General features: G+C 34.6%; 1 protein-coding gene across 12 annotated transcripts in view; it reads right to left on the bottom strand.

The window, feature by feature from the left end:
• The window catches only part of eya4 (EYA transcriptional coactivator and phosphatase 4), a 43,749-nt gene that overhangs the window by 6,709 nt on the left and 21,070 nt on the right, over positions 1-15,970 (bottom strand). For 2 of the 12 annotated variants that reach the window (XM_051097103.1, XM_051097101.1), the window contains exons 5-16: positions 13,737-13,820; positions 13,481-13,558; positions 12,257-12,323; positions 11,881-12,023; positions 11,595-11,744; positions 9,743-9,819; positions 8,580-8,760; positions 6,719-6,855; positions 5,695-5,778; positions 1,981-2,070; positions 1,802-1,860; positions 1,469-1,629 (exon numbers count right to left, since the gene is read on the bottom strand). In XM_051097103.1, coding sequence (XP_050953060.1) covers positions 1,469-1,629; positions 1,802-1,860; positions 1,981-2,070; positions 5,695-5,778; positions 6,719-6,855; positions 8,580-8,760; positions 9,743-9,819; positions 11,595-11,744; positions 11,881-12,023; positions 12,257-12,323; positions 13,481-13,558; positions 13,737-13,820 — 1,311 coding nt within the window. The remainder of the gene's footprint in view (positions 1-1,468; positions 1,630-1,801; positions 1,861-1,980; positions 2,071-5,694; positions 5,779-6,718; positions 6,856-8,579; positions 8,761-9,742; positions 9,820-11,594; positions 11,745-11,880; positions 12,024-12,256; positions 12,324-13,480; positions 13,559-13,736; positions 13,821-15,970) is intronic. The other 10 variants (XM_051097108.1, XM_051097107.1, XM_051097105.1 and 7 more) reach the window with 9 other exon arrangements.

Below are 15,970 nucleotides of genomic sequence, written 5' to 3'. Positions count from 1 at the left end.
CAGTAACTAAGGACGGCGGGTTTTTGCGAAGGGTCAATCAGGCAGAATTTGTGGCCCTAGAGGCAAAGTTGTTCAGAATGAGATCGATCGATCATATGATAAGAGGCTTTAGTGTATGCATGAATATGTGAAAATTTTTCCTGTAATTTGAGGTCATGTACCATGAAGTCATGAAGTTTTTTAACTGGTATAGCACCACCTATGGTCCGATCTACATAAAACTTTGCATGCTTGTTCAGAGTCAACTGTTTCATGTGCTCACCTAGTTTTGTGAAGTTTTGAGTTGTTGTTTAGGATTTATAGGCTTTTTTGGTATATTCAGACGTGCCCCTTTTTAAACAGACCCTGTTATAGCTACCCGAAGGGTAAAGTTCAACACTAGTGAAAAACCAAGTTTGCAAAAGTAGGTATTTTACATAATTGAAAATATTTAATTTGATTGCTTTAATCGTTTGATTTAATTGTTGATAAACAATTTGATTGACACCAGTGTTTTTTGAGGCAAAGTTGCCCAGTGTGAGGAGATTTATCAAATTATATGAATATTGTGTGGATGTGTGAAACACCCAAGTTTTTACAGACCTCTAGGACCATGAGTCAAACATGAACAGTTTTGTTTTGATCTACCTTGTTTAATAGTTGGTCAAACTTCATTGGCTGATAGCGGCCGTATTTTTTGAGATATGCGAATGTCCTCATAAACACTTTGGACAAAACCAATTTTCAAGCCAATAGGACTAACGGGTGCATAGCTATAGCTGTTTTTATGTTATTTATTTATTTATTTTTACATGTTATTGTGCCATCAAGTGCTCAAACTCCACATCTTTTTTTACTGTGGCCTCAGATTGATCTTTTACATACATGTTCCGAGTTTGGCAAAAATATTTCTTTCCATTCAAGAATTATAGGGGTTTTAGTAAAAGCAGCTCCGCCCCCAAGAACATTTTGAAGTCCCGTCATTCAATTTTTTTTTTTTTTTTTTTTTTTTGATATTTACTCTCCAAAGAAACTTTCTGCACTAGTTTGATTCAGATCAGGTGAAAGACCTAGGACTAGTTCGCAAAAATAGGTTTTCCAAAAATACAAAATACCCGAAAATTTCATCGGTTGAATCCAAGGCATGCATTTTGTCCATTGTGAGCCATGGATTTCGACGACATAAGACACTTGAGCCTGCTATGGTTTAGGAGTTATTAGCAATTTTGTACTTTTGATCACTGTAGCGCCACCATCAGGGCGACTGGGGCAAGCCTTGGTGACACTGTAGACGGTGTGCGTACTACCATCCCTCCAAGTTTCAAGTCTCTACGACTTACGGTTTGGTCTGCACGATCAGTTTTAGGTGGAATGCTGATCCTTGGCCATTCTTACAATTACAAGAGGGTTTCAGTGCTACGCACTTGAACCCCTAATAACAAAAGCACAATAAAAGTACTAAAACTAAAAAATAAAAATCAGATCTTACCTCCCACATTGTTTTTGTATGTGCAGTACAACTCCTTGACTCTTCTGTATCGGAAGGCTAACTTCCTCATCCAGTCGACTCCGCCCCTAACACCTGTTGCTAGGCAGAGACTTGCGCTTGTTGCAGCTGCATGGAAGCCATCAGTGGCAAAACTGTAAGTACTGTTGATAATAACAATAACAATCTTGTTTTACGTACAAGTAAAATACATATTCAGTCATATTTTAGGACATATGTCGTTTTTTCTGTTACAGCCGCAGTGAATGAGTAATGGGTATCTTTAAAAGAATAGTTTGAAATCAAAGTTTAAATCAAATAATCTGATAAACTCACCTGAGGTCCTGTCCGTTATCATCTGAAGAGGCATCATCAATGTGCACCTGGTCACACTCCTATTGAGACACATACATGGTTACTACAGTTGACCAGCAGGGGGCCACACGGTCACATAAACACAATCTGACTGGAAAAAAAAATGAGACAAAGGGAGACAAGGGAGACACTTTGCTTACCTCTAAATCATTAAAAAATAGATGTGTATCAGCAAGATTGAAGATCATCTCTTCCATCCTTAAACCAAGAGTCACAGCCAAAGGAGGGTCCTGAGAATTCAAATGTTAATTATTAGGACATTTTTAACTTGATAACTGTCATCATCATCACCAATAACAAACCTAACAAGGTTGTCGGGACATGTATGCATCTTTCTTTTTTTCTTCATAGACACACTTCTAATAGAAAAGGCTGTTCCAAAATTAAATCCATTATGTTTGGCCAAATTGTCAATCCCAGAATGCACTACGACAAGCTCAGCTCAGTGAAAATTTAATTAAGGTGGCAAATGGATCCACAGTCAGTGTAAAGGCAGCTATAACTGTAAATGATTAAGTATATGCACAGAACAACAAGAACAAGACAGAACATTTAGTATGCAAAAATGACGATAACATAATTGCGGGCAGTTACATCTTGAATGCTGAAAATTCAGTGCAAGTCAATGAAAGATGAGCTAATAACATAAGAACTTTAAATTTAACCCTCTGTTACATGTGGATTCCAAGAGATACATAGAAAAAATCATAGTTTTTAGTACAGCAACAAATCTTTAAATCTGCCAAGACTATCAAAATTTTTAAATATTTCTTACAAAATACACTACCAGTAAAAAGTTTTTAATGTTCTTTAAAGAAGTCTCTTCTGCTCACCAAGCCTGAACATTTTTAAAATGTAATTTATCGATTATTAAATCATCATTACTCCAGTCTTCAGTGTCACATGATCTTTCAGAAATCATTCTGATATGCTGATTTGCTGTTCAAGAAACATTCATTACTATTATTATCAGTATTTAAAACAGTTGAGTACATTTTTACAGAATTCTTGAATGAATGGAAAGATCCAAAGATCAGCATTTATCGGAAATAAAAAGCTTTTGTAACCTTATACACTATACTAATCAAAAGCTTAGAGTCAGTATATTTATTTTTATTGTAGAAATTATAGAAGTTAATACTTTTATTTAGAAACGATGCTTTAAATTGTTTTAAAGTGATAATAAAGACATTTATGTTACAAAAGATTTCTATTTCAGATAAATGCTGTTCTTCTGAACTTCCCATTCATCAAAGAAACCTGAAAAAATTCTACTCAGCTGTTGTAGTGGTAATAATAATAATAATAATAATAATAATAATAATAATAATAATAATAAATGCCTTTTGAGCAGCAAATCAGAAAATTAGAATGATTTCTAAAGGATCATGTGACTGGAGTAATGATGCTAAAAATTCAGCTTTGAAATCATGAATAAATGACATTTTAAAATATATTCAAATAGAAAGCAGTTATTTTTAATAGTAAAATCATTTCAAAATGTTACTGTTTTTGCTGTACTTTGGATCAAATAAATGCAGGCTTAGTGAGCAGAAAAGGCTTCATTAAAAAACATTAAAAATACTTTTGACTGGTAGTGTATATCATAATAGATTAGAGCAAAAAACAGAAATATAACAAAGCCTAACTAGAATGTTTTAGGAATATCAATAAAATCAGTGACTATTAGGAGTGCAGGTTCTATAGACACTAATTCTACAGTTTTAGCTCGATATGAGTAATTCAAATGCACATTTTGCTCAGTAAATAAAATGTTCCATGTTTCCGTCAAATGATGACAGATACTACACTTGTCTCAGAACATCAGACGCTCTCACCCTTCAAACTACACACACACACACACACACACACACAGTGAAAGAACGAGAGAGGGGGAGGGAACCCAGCTGTAAAAATCATCATATGTGATGGAGTTTGTTGGCTCAGAGGTGATTGGCTGAGACAGTGAACGAGAATAGAAAAGCACACACACACACAAACTTAATGGCGAAACTGACAGAGATTGGAAATGATGATTCAACTGTTTGAAAATGTTCAAACAAAACTTAATCTAAGCATACGTTAAAAAATTATTGAGGCCATTTTTTTTTCAATCAAAATAAACAATTCAAGACATACTGGCGAAGAGCTGCTTTTCCCACTTTTGAACTCTGGGGTTCGGTAATTTCACAATTGTTGCAGTGATTAATCTATAGATCGGTGTGTGCTGGCGCTTGAGCCTGACAGCATGTGCAATGTCTCTGATGAGAGTGCCTAAGAACGGAGGGTTTTCATCGTCACAGAGCCTGCAGAAATAGCCCCAGAGCCGCGAATAGCCGCAGCTGTCTCTATGTCTCTCACCAACTGAATGACAAGAAATGAAGGAAGGTGTCAGAAGAAGTCTGACGCTTCACACTCCTTGAGTCCGGCCGTCACACTGCTGAATCTAACAACTTTGTTCTTCTTTGTTCGCTCTGCCTACGATAGAAGCGCACAGCTGTGCGAGCCATAATACTGGGTCAAGATTCAAAATTTCAACTTTTTATTAAAATGAAAGATTATTGGAATACATTGTAGAAAAAACTATTTCAGGCTTTCTACTTCAAAACTGCATAATTAATTCAATGTGTTAGTTGTCATTTCTTTGTAATTATTTGTGAAATTTACTATAAATTTCTGAGTGAAGATTATAAATAGTAAATCCTTTAAACCCTTTCCAACAATGACTGTATGATTTTGAGACCAATCTTTTCACACTGAGGACAACTGAACTCATATGCAACTATTACAGAAGGTTTAAACACTCACTGATGCTACAGAAGGAAAAACGATGCAGTAAAAGCTGGGGGGTGAAAACTTTTTGAATTTGAAGATCAGGGTAAATTTAACTTGTTTTGTCTTCTGGGAAACATGTAAGTATCTTGTGTAGCTTAAGTATCTGTGAGGAGCAGTACTAAATGAAACAAAAAATGATATTTAGGCAAAATAAGAAAAATGTACACATCTTCATTCTGTTCAAAAGTTTACACCCCCTGGCTCTTAAAGCATCGTTTTTCCTTCTGAAGCATCAGTGAGCCTTTGAATCTTCTGTAATAGTCCCTCAGTTGTCCTCAGTGTGAAAAGATGGATCTCAAGATCATACAGTCATTGTTGGAAAGGGTTCAAATACACAAAAATGCTGAAAAACCAAAGAATCTGTGGGACCTGAAGGATTTTTCTGAAGAACAGCAGGCAGTTTAACTGTTCAGGACAAACAAGGGACTCATGAACAACTATCACTAAACAAAAAACACAGCTGTGGATCATTCAGGTAACAACACAGTATTAAGAATCAAGCATATGCAAACTTTTGAACGGGGTCATTTTTATAAATTCAACTATTGTTTTCTCTTGTGGACTATATGTAAACGTCTTTTATGTGAAATATCTTATTCAGGTCAGTACTAAATAAAAAATAACATGCATTTTGTATGATCCCTCTTATTTTGGTAAAATAATTTACATGCAGATTCTGCAAGCTGTTTGTAAACTTTTGACCTCAACGGTATGTGTTAAAAATGTTGCTAATTAGCACAAGTCAGCTCATTATAAATACCCAATTATAGATTAAAACTGAACTGACGTGACACTTAAAATCAAGATTTTTGTGTCAAACTGAACACCAACAACTAGCAGAAAGAAATCAGGGTAACATAAATTTGTGTTATCAGAGAAAAGAGCACTACCTAAAGCATTGTAATGACCTTGCACTTTGCCAGTAAGAATAATGAGGAATCACGGGAAGACACTCACTGTTACTGTAGTGGAGGGAAGTGTGTTTAACGTGTGTGCATAGTATGTGTGTTTGCTCTCACCTTGCCGTACTTCTGTGCATAGGAGCCTGTGAGGAGTGAGTGAAACACAATGATCGTCTCATCCAGATCCCAAACAAACACCCTCTGTAAAAACATGCAAAGGCATGTTTGATCTCAGTAAACAAACAGTGATGACACAGGGATTATGTAGTGAGAGTATGTTTACATTAGATGATGTAAGCATCTGCTTGAACTGTGTGTGCATTTATGAGGTTTCCCTTTATCTGTCTATCTATCTATCTATCTATCTATCTATCTATCTATCAGGGGCGTTTCTTCCAAGGAGGCAAAGGAGGCAGTGCCTCGTCAAATACTGGATGGACAAAATATATATACATATATATATATATATATATATATATATATAAAAATAAATAAAACAATGTCATATTACAAAATATGACATTAAAAAGTGTTGAAATCGCTTGTTTGTCTAAAGAAACATTGTCCAACAGCAACATCAGCAGGTGAAGTTACAGCGGGAGTCCACGTCTCTCTTGCCTCCCCTAAGCCCACTGAGTTTTAACAGACCCCTAAAGTGTGTGTTAAGTATGCATTGATTGATATGATTGGATATGACTGGTTATATTCGGCTGTAATCGGTTCATGCGATAAATCCCGCCTCTTCACGCGTGTTCACTAATCAGTCTGAATGAACAATATAATGACGTTAATATAAAATAGATTTTATAGAGTAAGTAAGCAGCTCACATACTTGGATATAACCACTTTGTTACGTCAAAATGAGACTTAAAATGGCATGAAAACATGATCTGTGGGATTTTTTTCAGTGAGTAATCATCCTGGTGAAATCTAAAGTAAATCTCAGTGTCTATGACCAATAATTACCAAACTTTAATGACTGATGATCCAAAAAAAATTCAAAAATAGTTACAATTTAACTATTAAAAATTGAACAATAACTGAACATAAATTCAACATAAATAAAATATATTGTTTCAGTTGTTACTGCTGGGAGTTAATACTTGGAAATCTATCTATCTATCTATCTATCTGTACATACCTCAAGGTCACTGTCAGGTGGAGGGGAGGGGTTGTTCTTTCTGCCCCGCCCTCTTGCTTTAGCCCCACCCCCTCGGCACGCCCTGTCCTCCATCTCCTTGATAGGCGTCGATGGGCTCTGCCCCGCCTCAAACTCGCCTGCAAATGAGAACCAAGAAACATTTATGACACACATCAAAGCTTTTAAAAGCTTGCTCATTGGCTTGAATATACATATATATCCCTTAAGCCTAAACCTTTCAGTTGAGCTACAAATATTCACCCTAACACTTATGTATTCAGGAAACTGTCCTGTAAAACAAAGAAATAAAGATAATGCTTTGCTGTCACAGTATGTCATTTTAATCAGGGATTGTTTATGTGGACCTGAAATGACAATGTTTGTGGTTGTACATTCTCATGTCTGTTTTTTATTTAACAAAAACAAGTTTTATTTAAGTATTGAAAGTAGGAAATTGGCACATCTGATAGAACATAATGTTTGTGTGTCTATGCGTGTGAGCAAATTTACTGTAATGAGCTCTGCTGTACTGCAGCCAAGCTAAATCACTGAGAAATGCAGCTTTAGGACCCCAATGAATTTCGGGCCTGCTGGACAAAACCCCCAATCACCATCGCTCTACTAACATAATCAACAACTATAGTACACTACATCTTCGTGCCAAAAGCCTGTTACAGAACATTCTAACATCCATTCTAACTTTCAGCTGCATCATTTGCTGCTCTACTGGAATGGTTAACTTTAACTACAACGGCAATGTTCCCATTTTTGACAGATAACAGACAACAGTAGAGATGTTTATGAGGTAGAACTCAACTTTTACACTTCCTTAAAGTCTGTGTAAAGCCATATTAAATATGTGTTGAGTTTGTCACACCACAGAAAAATGTTGCTAACCACCCAGCCAAATCTGAATGATAAAAAACCTAAGGAAATAAGTTATCAAAATCTTCTGAGGGTGTGTCCGCTGTTGGTGCTGAAATCAACAGCGCATCTCTCAACTTTTAAGTACCGCTACAATGGATGACTGTTTTGGAAATTATCGCAACCAGCTAATATGCATTTACGCAACCCACTGGCATTTAAGCATGAAAACCACCTCAAATATAAATTAATTCATAGTTTTACCTTCAGTTAGATTAGGTTATCAATACATTTGGGTGTGCGCTTCAAAAATAATGTGTTTATTGTGATACAAGTTGTTTCATGTGTCCCCGAAAACCACTGTCAACTAAGTTACCCAATAGAAAACCTCCCTCAGAAAGAAATGGTATGTGCCATTCATGCATAATTTGCAGAGTATGATGATATTTCCTCTAGAAGCACATGGATGTAACACTAGAAGTTATGTTCTTTCTCTTTCCCCTAATATTGGTTAAACTGGCAAACCTGTGTCAAGAGTGGATTAATTGACTGTCAACAGTGTTTCACAAATATTATTGCTGCAAATTTTAACAAGACAATTTAACTAAAACTTATGTTTTGTTTATGAGAATATATTTCTAAACATACCATATGCTCAGTAGTTCTAGGCTTCCATGTTGAGTATAGGCCCAAAACACTAAAAATGTCAACTAAGTTACCTGTCAACTGTGTTACCCGGTTAAGGGTAACATGGTGGACAGTAGCAAACATAGATGGTATTTTATTCCTACAGATCACCTTTATTTATATAGCACTTTATACAATATAGATTGTTTTAAAGCAGCTATGTGAAGTCATGTTTGGGTTTTTGGTAAACAGGAAAACTTTTTTCTTCACATTGTCAAATTCTAAATGTACCCCTTATTATAGAATGACCCATTAGCTCATTGCTTTGTGATTGCAGGGATAATCCAGGTGGCTACTGATTGGCGCTTACCTGGATTCAGGTCAGCCGCTTGTCCTGTCATAATGGGGGTGGAGTCTTGGAGCTGATAGGTGGAGACTGAACCTGTGCCGTCCAATGAGCTGTTAGATGTCATGTAGGAACCGTAGGAGGAGGTGGAGTAATACTGAGCATACTGATTCTGCCCAAAAGCTGTATAGGAGGGATATTCCTGCTACAAACAAACAAAATGAAAATAAATCATTTCTATTTTCATTGACTACAAATCTAAACCCAACTTAAATCCATAAACTGACCAAAAACAATGTATATGATGCGATTACATGTAATTATAAATATAATAAAATTTTTTGTTGAACAAACATTTTTGCTCGTTCTTTTATAATTTTACAGAAAAGTCTTAATAGCTGTTTAATGATGGTTTCATTGTGACAACTTACCCCGTACTGTTGAGTACTGATGAGTTTTAAGCCTGTTATTGGGGCTCTCAATTAATAAAGGTGGAAATAATCAATAGCTACATGTACAGTAAACCTACCCTAGGAAATAAACACTGGAATGTGACAACTAGCCTTGCTTCCCTCTATAATTTAGTGACATGTGGAAAGAACATAGGTTTTATGTTCTTCTTAAATGAATGAATAAGAAAGAAAGAGGGAGTTTATCAGGGGAATAATAAAGAGAAAAAAATATAAAGTAATAGGACTGGAACGTACAGATTTCTGGCTCATCCACACAGAGCTTTTTATCACTCCCTGACTTCTCTTGTATCTTTGAGAGAGTTTTACATGCGCAGACACAGACGGATCTCTTACGGGAGATGACTCTAAAACTGTCACTGACTCACTCGCTGAAGAACATGAGCGCTGCAGTAAAATGTTCTCGGCGAAACTCCACTACTGCTTTCACTCTCTCATTTCATCCCAATTCCGCTTACTCCTTCATTTCAACCATCGCCAGAACCTCACTTTGTTTACACAGCTAAATTCATCAGTGGGAGTCTAAGTGTAGTTGGGTCCTTTTCTTTGGCAGCACTTTTAATCATAAAAGTTTAGGGAAACATTAAGTCCTAAAAGCATAAATTCTCTCAGATGAAGGATGGCGATCTGTTCTTCGAGGCCTGGGCTGTTTTAAAACGACTGAACCCTGACGTTATTGGTGCATGTGTGTGTTCATCTGTGCACGTGTGACCGTACCTGTTGTGTGGTGAAGTTGCCTGGATTGGAGTTGTTGGATGTGTAGAGACCAGGAGAGGTTGTGAAACCTGACCCTGCTGAGGGAGAGAAAAGCCAGTGTTGGTCAACGACTAACAGATCTCACCAAAAAGTGAAATACCCAAAAGTAAAAATACTATTATGTTGTTCCAAACCTGTATGCGGTTATTTTTTCTGCAGTACACAAAGACACAGACATTTTTTTGAGGAATCCACACACAGCGCTAGCCACAAAACCACAGTTTATAGGAACCAAAGGCTGTCAAGCATCAAAAAGGACAGGAAAATGCATTACAAAAGTTGTCCATAAGCCTTATTGTGCACTATATTCCAAGTCTTCTAATGTTGTATAATAGTTCAGTTTAAAAAACAGACTGAATTAGCTTTTATTTTCATATATATACACTGCCGTTCAAAAGTTTGGAATCAAGAAGAAGTCCTTCTTTAAAGAAGTCTCTTACATTCACTAAAGTTGCATTTATTTGATCAAAACTAGAGAAAAAAAAATATTTAAAAATTAGTGCAATTTAAAATAGTGGTTTTCTAGTTTAATACACTTTAAAATTTACTTCTGTGATACAAAGCTGAGTTTTCATCGGCCATCACGCCAGTATTCAGTATTCATGATCCTTCAGAAATCATTCTAATAACAGTTAATATAGTTTGGAACCTTTGATACTTTTTTCAGGATTCTTTGATGAATAAAAGTTTAAAAGAACAGCATTTATTCAAAATACAATACAAGTCTAACAATACAAGTCGTTACTATCACTTTTTATCAGTTTAACACATGCTTGCTGAATAATGGTATTAATTTGAATGACAAACTTGAATAATATTGTATACTGTTGCAAAAGATTGATATTTTAAATAAATGCTGTTCTTTTTAATGTTTATGTTTTATTCATCAAAGTGTATCAGAGGTTCCAAATAAAAATATATTAAGCAGCACAACTGAAGACTGGAGTAATGGCTGCTAGAAATTCAGCTTTGCATTACAGGAATAAATTCTCAAACCACTATTTTAAATTTATTTTATTTTAAATTGCAATAATATTTCATAATATTACAGTTTTTCTGTATTTTCTGTATGTTTTTTTGTTTAAGTAGTTTAATTTGGTTACATGCTTTTGTAATTATATTAGTTTTTGTTATTTTTAAAATTTTATTGTTCTGATAAAATGCATTTTTATTTCAGTTTTAGTTTTATTTAATTCCAGTTAGCAATTTTAGTGCTTCAATTTAAGCATATTTAATTTATTTCGTTTTCAGGGCAACATTTCTCATTTTTGTTTAGTTTAAGTTTCTCTAATACTTTATTTCAGCTTAATTTAATTAACAAAATTTTTCAAAAGCTTGAGTCAGCGATAACAACACTTAAAATCACATCAGGAATTCAAAATAATATGGCGCATGTAGTTGCACATGTTAAAGCCAATCAAATTGCATAGATGTAATCATATCTTTTCAAAAGACTTGGAATATAGTGCTGAAGCCGTATGGACTACTTTTATTGCTTTTATGGTGTTTATTTTTTCAAATCCTGGTTACTATGAACAGTCATTTTATGGCAAGAGCTGCATAACAATTCTCCAAAAATGTTTAATTGTATTCGCCTTGAGTAAATAATCAATATATAATGTAAATATCAACAATATTTTTTTTTAGGTGAACTGCTTTACCTACATACAATACATGCACAACAACTGCATCTTCTACTGTGTCCTTATTTTTCCTTATTCACTGTTTTATAAAACTGAATCAGCATTTGAACATGTGCAATATTATTAATATAGTTACAAACTCTCATACTTGGTTGCATAAACATACTCACCTGGCATCTGATAGGGTGAATATGCTGTCTGTCCAGGCTGAGGGGTGGTAAATCCAGGGCTGTAGCTCAGCCCTGACTGAAGGGTTGACTGGGATTGTGACAGTCCTCCTTCTGTCTTTATGCCTGGCAACATCACCCCCAAATCTGTAGCTCAAGATCAATAGAGTGGACCTGTCAATCAAACTGGACTGATACTAAAGACTCTTTCATTATATTATCATCACACCAAATAAAAAACACACAAATATGTCATCCATCAGCATGTAAACAAAGGTAAAGTACCTACCATAGGTGGAGAGGCTGTAGGGCGGAGTAGTTTGAGAGTAGGGCGTGTAAACCGTCGACTGCTGCATGCTAGTGAATTGTGATTGGCCCGTGTAGGCCGACATGGGAGGGGCCACGGGAGTAGACAGGATGTGAGGGTAAGGCCTGCCAATCAAACACAAAATCAAAACATTCAGCTTTTATTTGATTAGATCAAAGGTCAGCTGTCTTTTTGACATCAAGTGCCATTGTTAATTTGTCTGGTTCATCACTGTGTTGACCCCAGTGAAGATGGTTGTGTGTGTGTGTGTGTATACATATATATATATATATATATATATATATATATATATATATATATATATATATATAAATATATAAAAATGTGTCTGTCATACTTTGAGGGGTAGAGAGGAGGTGAATACTGGTGAGCCGGCCGAGGACTGAATCCACTGCTGCTTATAACTACACAAAAAACGAAAGAAGAAAAATAAAGAAATTAGCTAGAGAGACTGAATTATTTTTTCATGCACAATGCCGCACACACACTTTACTGGGATGTATCAGCAGTCGGTACCGCATGTCAGTTGTCGTTGGACTGAATGTGTAATTTATTACATATCACAACCATAAAATAAAATGTGTGCTGGACTTCGTCCATTTGAAGAGATTTTGCCAAGAGCCTTCAATTTAAATCCACACACTCTCGCAGCTCACGGTTTTGATTGACAGCTCACAGTCTTTCTCACCAGCTGGATTCAATTTAAGAAACAGCAGAAAAAAAAATAACAGGAACTATTCTCTCAAAAATCTTCTTTCTACATCAAAGAATGTCCTCGTTTCCTCCTCCTGTCTTCCCTCTCTTCCTCTCTCTCCTTGAGATGCGAAATGAAAAACAAATTTTGGCGTTTGCTTGTCATAATTCCGTTCCTGAGCTGAAACATTTCCCAGTCGCAATCATTTTTTAATCAGTATTTTTGTCTTTTTTTCAAGATTTCTAAACAGTTTACTGAGGCTTATATTTTAGACTATATGCATATAGATAGATAGATAGATAGATATTTTTTTAGATGTAGTCTCTGAAAACAAAGCTTTATATAAAATATATTCAATCAAGCCTCCTTTATTTATTAATTGATTTACTACCAATGAAGCAAAAATATAAAGTTCATGTTTTTTTCATTAACTCAAAATGTTATGCTTAAAACAAGAAAAAACAACTACTTTATATATAGGTTTCATACTGAAAACAGGTCTGACTTACCTATTACATCTTATCTTAATGATACTTTTTACCGGAAAATACAAGGATACAAGTTTTTCACAGTGGATATAAGCGAACATGCTGTTGTCTTCTCTATAGAGACATCACACTGTCAGCTCAAGCAAGGGCCTCAACCTTCTCAGCAGGGGAGCGCATGGACAGAGGGTTTCTCAGTCACTGAGTGTGTGTGTGTTTGTGTGTGAGCACATTGATCTAAATAAAGAGTTTGTGGCTCTGATGACGTTAGCTCAAGGGCAGTACAAAGATTGAGGGCTCAAAGCTTTCAGCAAGTTCCCAAGCGGGATTACAGCAGGCATTCTGAATGCAGTGCATGTGAGTGTGTGTGTGGATGTCTTACCTGACCCAGTGTAAGTGTCCAGCCCAGTGTCTCCCGCCGAGCTCACAGCCTCGCTGCTGTTCAGAGGCTCAGACTTAACTTAAAGAGAGAGAGCAAGAAATCATATAAGGCATCCTGCCAGCTGTTAAACTCCTCTCAAACCTCTCAAAATCAAACCAACTCTGAATGTACTGAAGTAAAGCCTTCAAAGCACTGCACCCAAACACTCACACACGTGCTATCATATATGTACACTCCACAAACACATGCAGTATACCATCGTTCTTCATACTTGGGGCAGTGGGCGGGGTACTGCAGCCCAGCAGCCAATCAGCCGTGTTTAGAATTGTCATGTTCTCTCCTGGGGGGCGGAGTCAGATGTATAGTGTACTGTATTACCCAGTTATTCTTTAATATTATAAATTTAGCACATACAGTTAGACCCAAAAATAAATGGACACTTACATCACACTTAAAAACAGAGAATGTTGTTAGACTGCATTTATTTTAATTTATACACTACCAGTCAAAAGTTTCTGGACAGAAAAATGTTTAATGTTTTTAAAAGAAGTTTCTTCTGCTCACCAAGCCTGCATTTACTTGATCCAAAATACAGCAAAAGCAGTAATATTGTGAAATATTTTTAATGTCTACTTGTATATATTTTAAAATGTAATTTATTCCTGTGATGCTAAATTTTTAGCATCATTACAGTCTTCAGTGTCACATGATCCATCAAAAATCATTCTAATATGCTGATCTGCTGTTCAAGAAACATTTATTATTATTATTAATATTTTAAACAGTTGAGTACTTTTTTTCAGGATTCTTTGATGAATAGAAAGATCCAAAGATCAGCATTTATCTGAAATAAAAATCATTTGTAACATTATACACTATACCATTCAAAAGCTTGGAGGCGAGGCAGTATTTTATTTTTTATTTTTTGGGAAGGAGATTACAGAAATGAATACTTTTAATCAGTAAGGATGCTTTAAATTGATCAAAAATGATTATGAAGACATTTATAATGCTACAAAAGATTTCTATTTCAGATAAATGCTGTTTTTCTGAACTTTCTATTCATCAAAGAAACCTGAAAAATGCTCAAAAAACTCAACAAATGTTTTTTTAAGCAGCAAATCTGAATATTATTTTTTGATTTCTGAATGATTATGTGACTGGAGTAATGATGCTAAAAATTTAGCTTTGAAATCACAGGAATAAATTACATTTTAAAATATATTCAAATAGAAAACAGTTATTTTAAATAGAATTTTTTTTTTACTGTTTTTGCTGTACTTTGGATCAAATAAATGCAGGCTTGGTGAGCAGAAGGGACTTTTTTAAAATTAAAAATTAAAAATCTTACTGTTCAAAAACTTTGGACTAGCAGTATATATTAAAATGAAAATGTATAATCATACATAATATTATTATAAAACATTATTTAATCAATGTTTGTATATTTTATTTTATTTTATTTAAACCAATTTTATTTTATTTTATTTAAACCAATCTTAAATAATTAAAATATTTCCTACACTTTAGGCAAAAAGTATGAAAGCCTGTTTCCGCCACTAAATAAAAAAAATAATAAAAATGCACCTCTGACTTTTTTTCTCAACTTTGGATATAAACTCGCAAATGTTATAAAGTCCAATTTTGAATGGGGAAAAAAAAGAGTGATATGTTCTCAGAATTGTGAGTTTATACCTCACAATTCTGACTTAACAACTTGCAATTGCATGTCAGAATTGCGAGATGTAAACTATTAAATTCTATAAACTATAAACTTCTGAGAAAAAAAAAAGTTACATTTTAGAGTTTATATCTCGGAATTCTGAGATTGTGAGTTTATAACATGCAGTTCTGATTTAATTTTTAGAATTGCGAGTTTATTTCTCATTTGTAACTACGAGAAAAAGTCACAACTTTTTACCTTTTTCAATTACCTTTTTTTTATTCAGTGGCGGAAAAAGGGTTCCAAAAAAAAGGCATTTGTATACATTGTAAATCATAAACAATAGCTGAAATGAAGACAAAAACTGTTTGGATACTTACTGATTGTCAAACATTTATAAAAAATGAATGTGATGAGCTACATCTGCGGTCACTCTGTTAGGACAACTATAGAGGACTGATTTTATACATCAATTAAAAATTACTTCAGGCAAAGTTGGTTAAAAGTAATTGCAGTTGAAATAGTTGAGAAAAGAGATATTAGCTGTGAGCTGTTTACAAATCTCACTTTATAAATTTTAATTTTTTCAATTTTAAGTGTGACATAAGTGTCCAAATAATAAATTTTGTGGCCACTATAAAATGTAAAAATTTGCTATAGCATATAGAAAGTTCTTGTATAAGAACTAATAACATTTAACAAACAGCAAAGAACACAATCATTACCGAAAAGTGAAAAGTTGATAAATTCCCACAGGATTCCATTAGAACGAAATTCACTTTTGTTAAAACAAACATTTACCAATAGTACAGCCATCATTCCTGGTG

Source organism: Labeo rohita, chromosome 23 (genome assembly GCF_022985175.1).
Source record: "Labeo rohita strain BAU-BD-2019 chromosome 23, IGBB_LRoh.1.0, whole genome shotgun sequence".
Taxonomy (NCBI): Eukaryota; Metazoa; Chordata; class Actinopteri; order Cypriniformes; family Cyprinidae; genus Labeo; species Labeo rohita.
The sequence above is the reverse complement of the archived record's forward strand: the minus strand, read 5'-3'. Positions and strand labels throughout refer to the sequence as shown.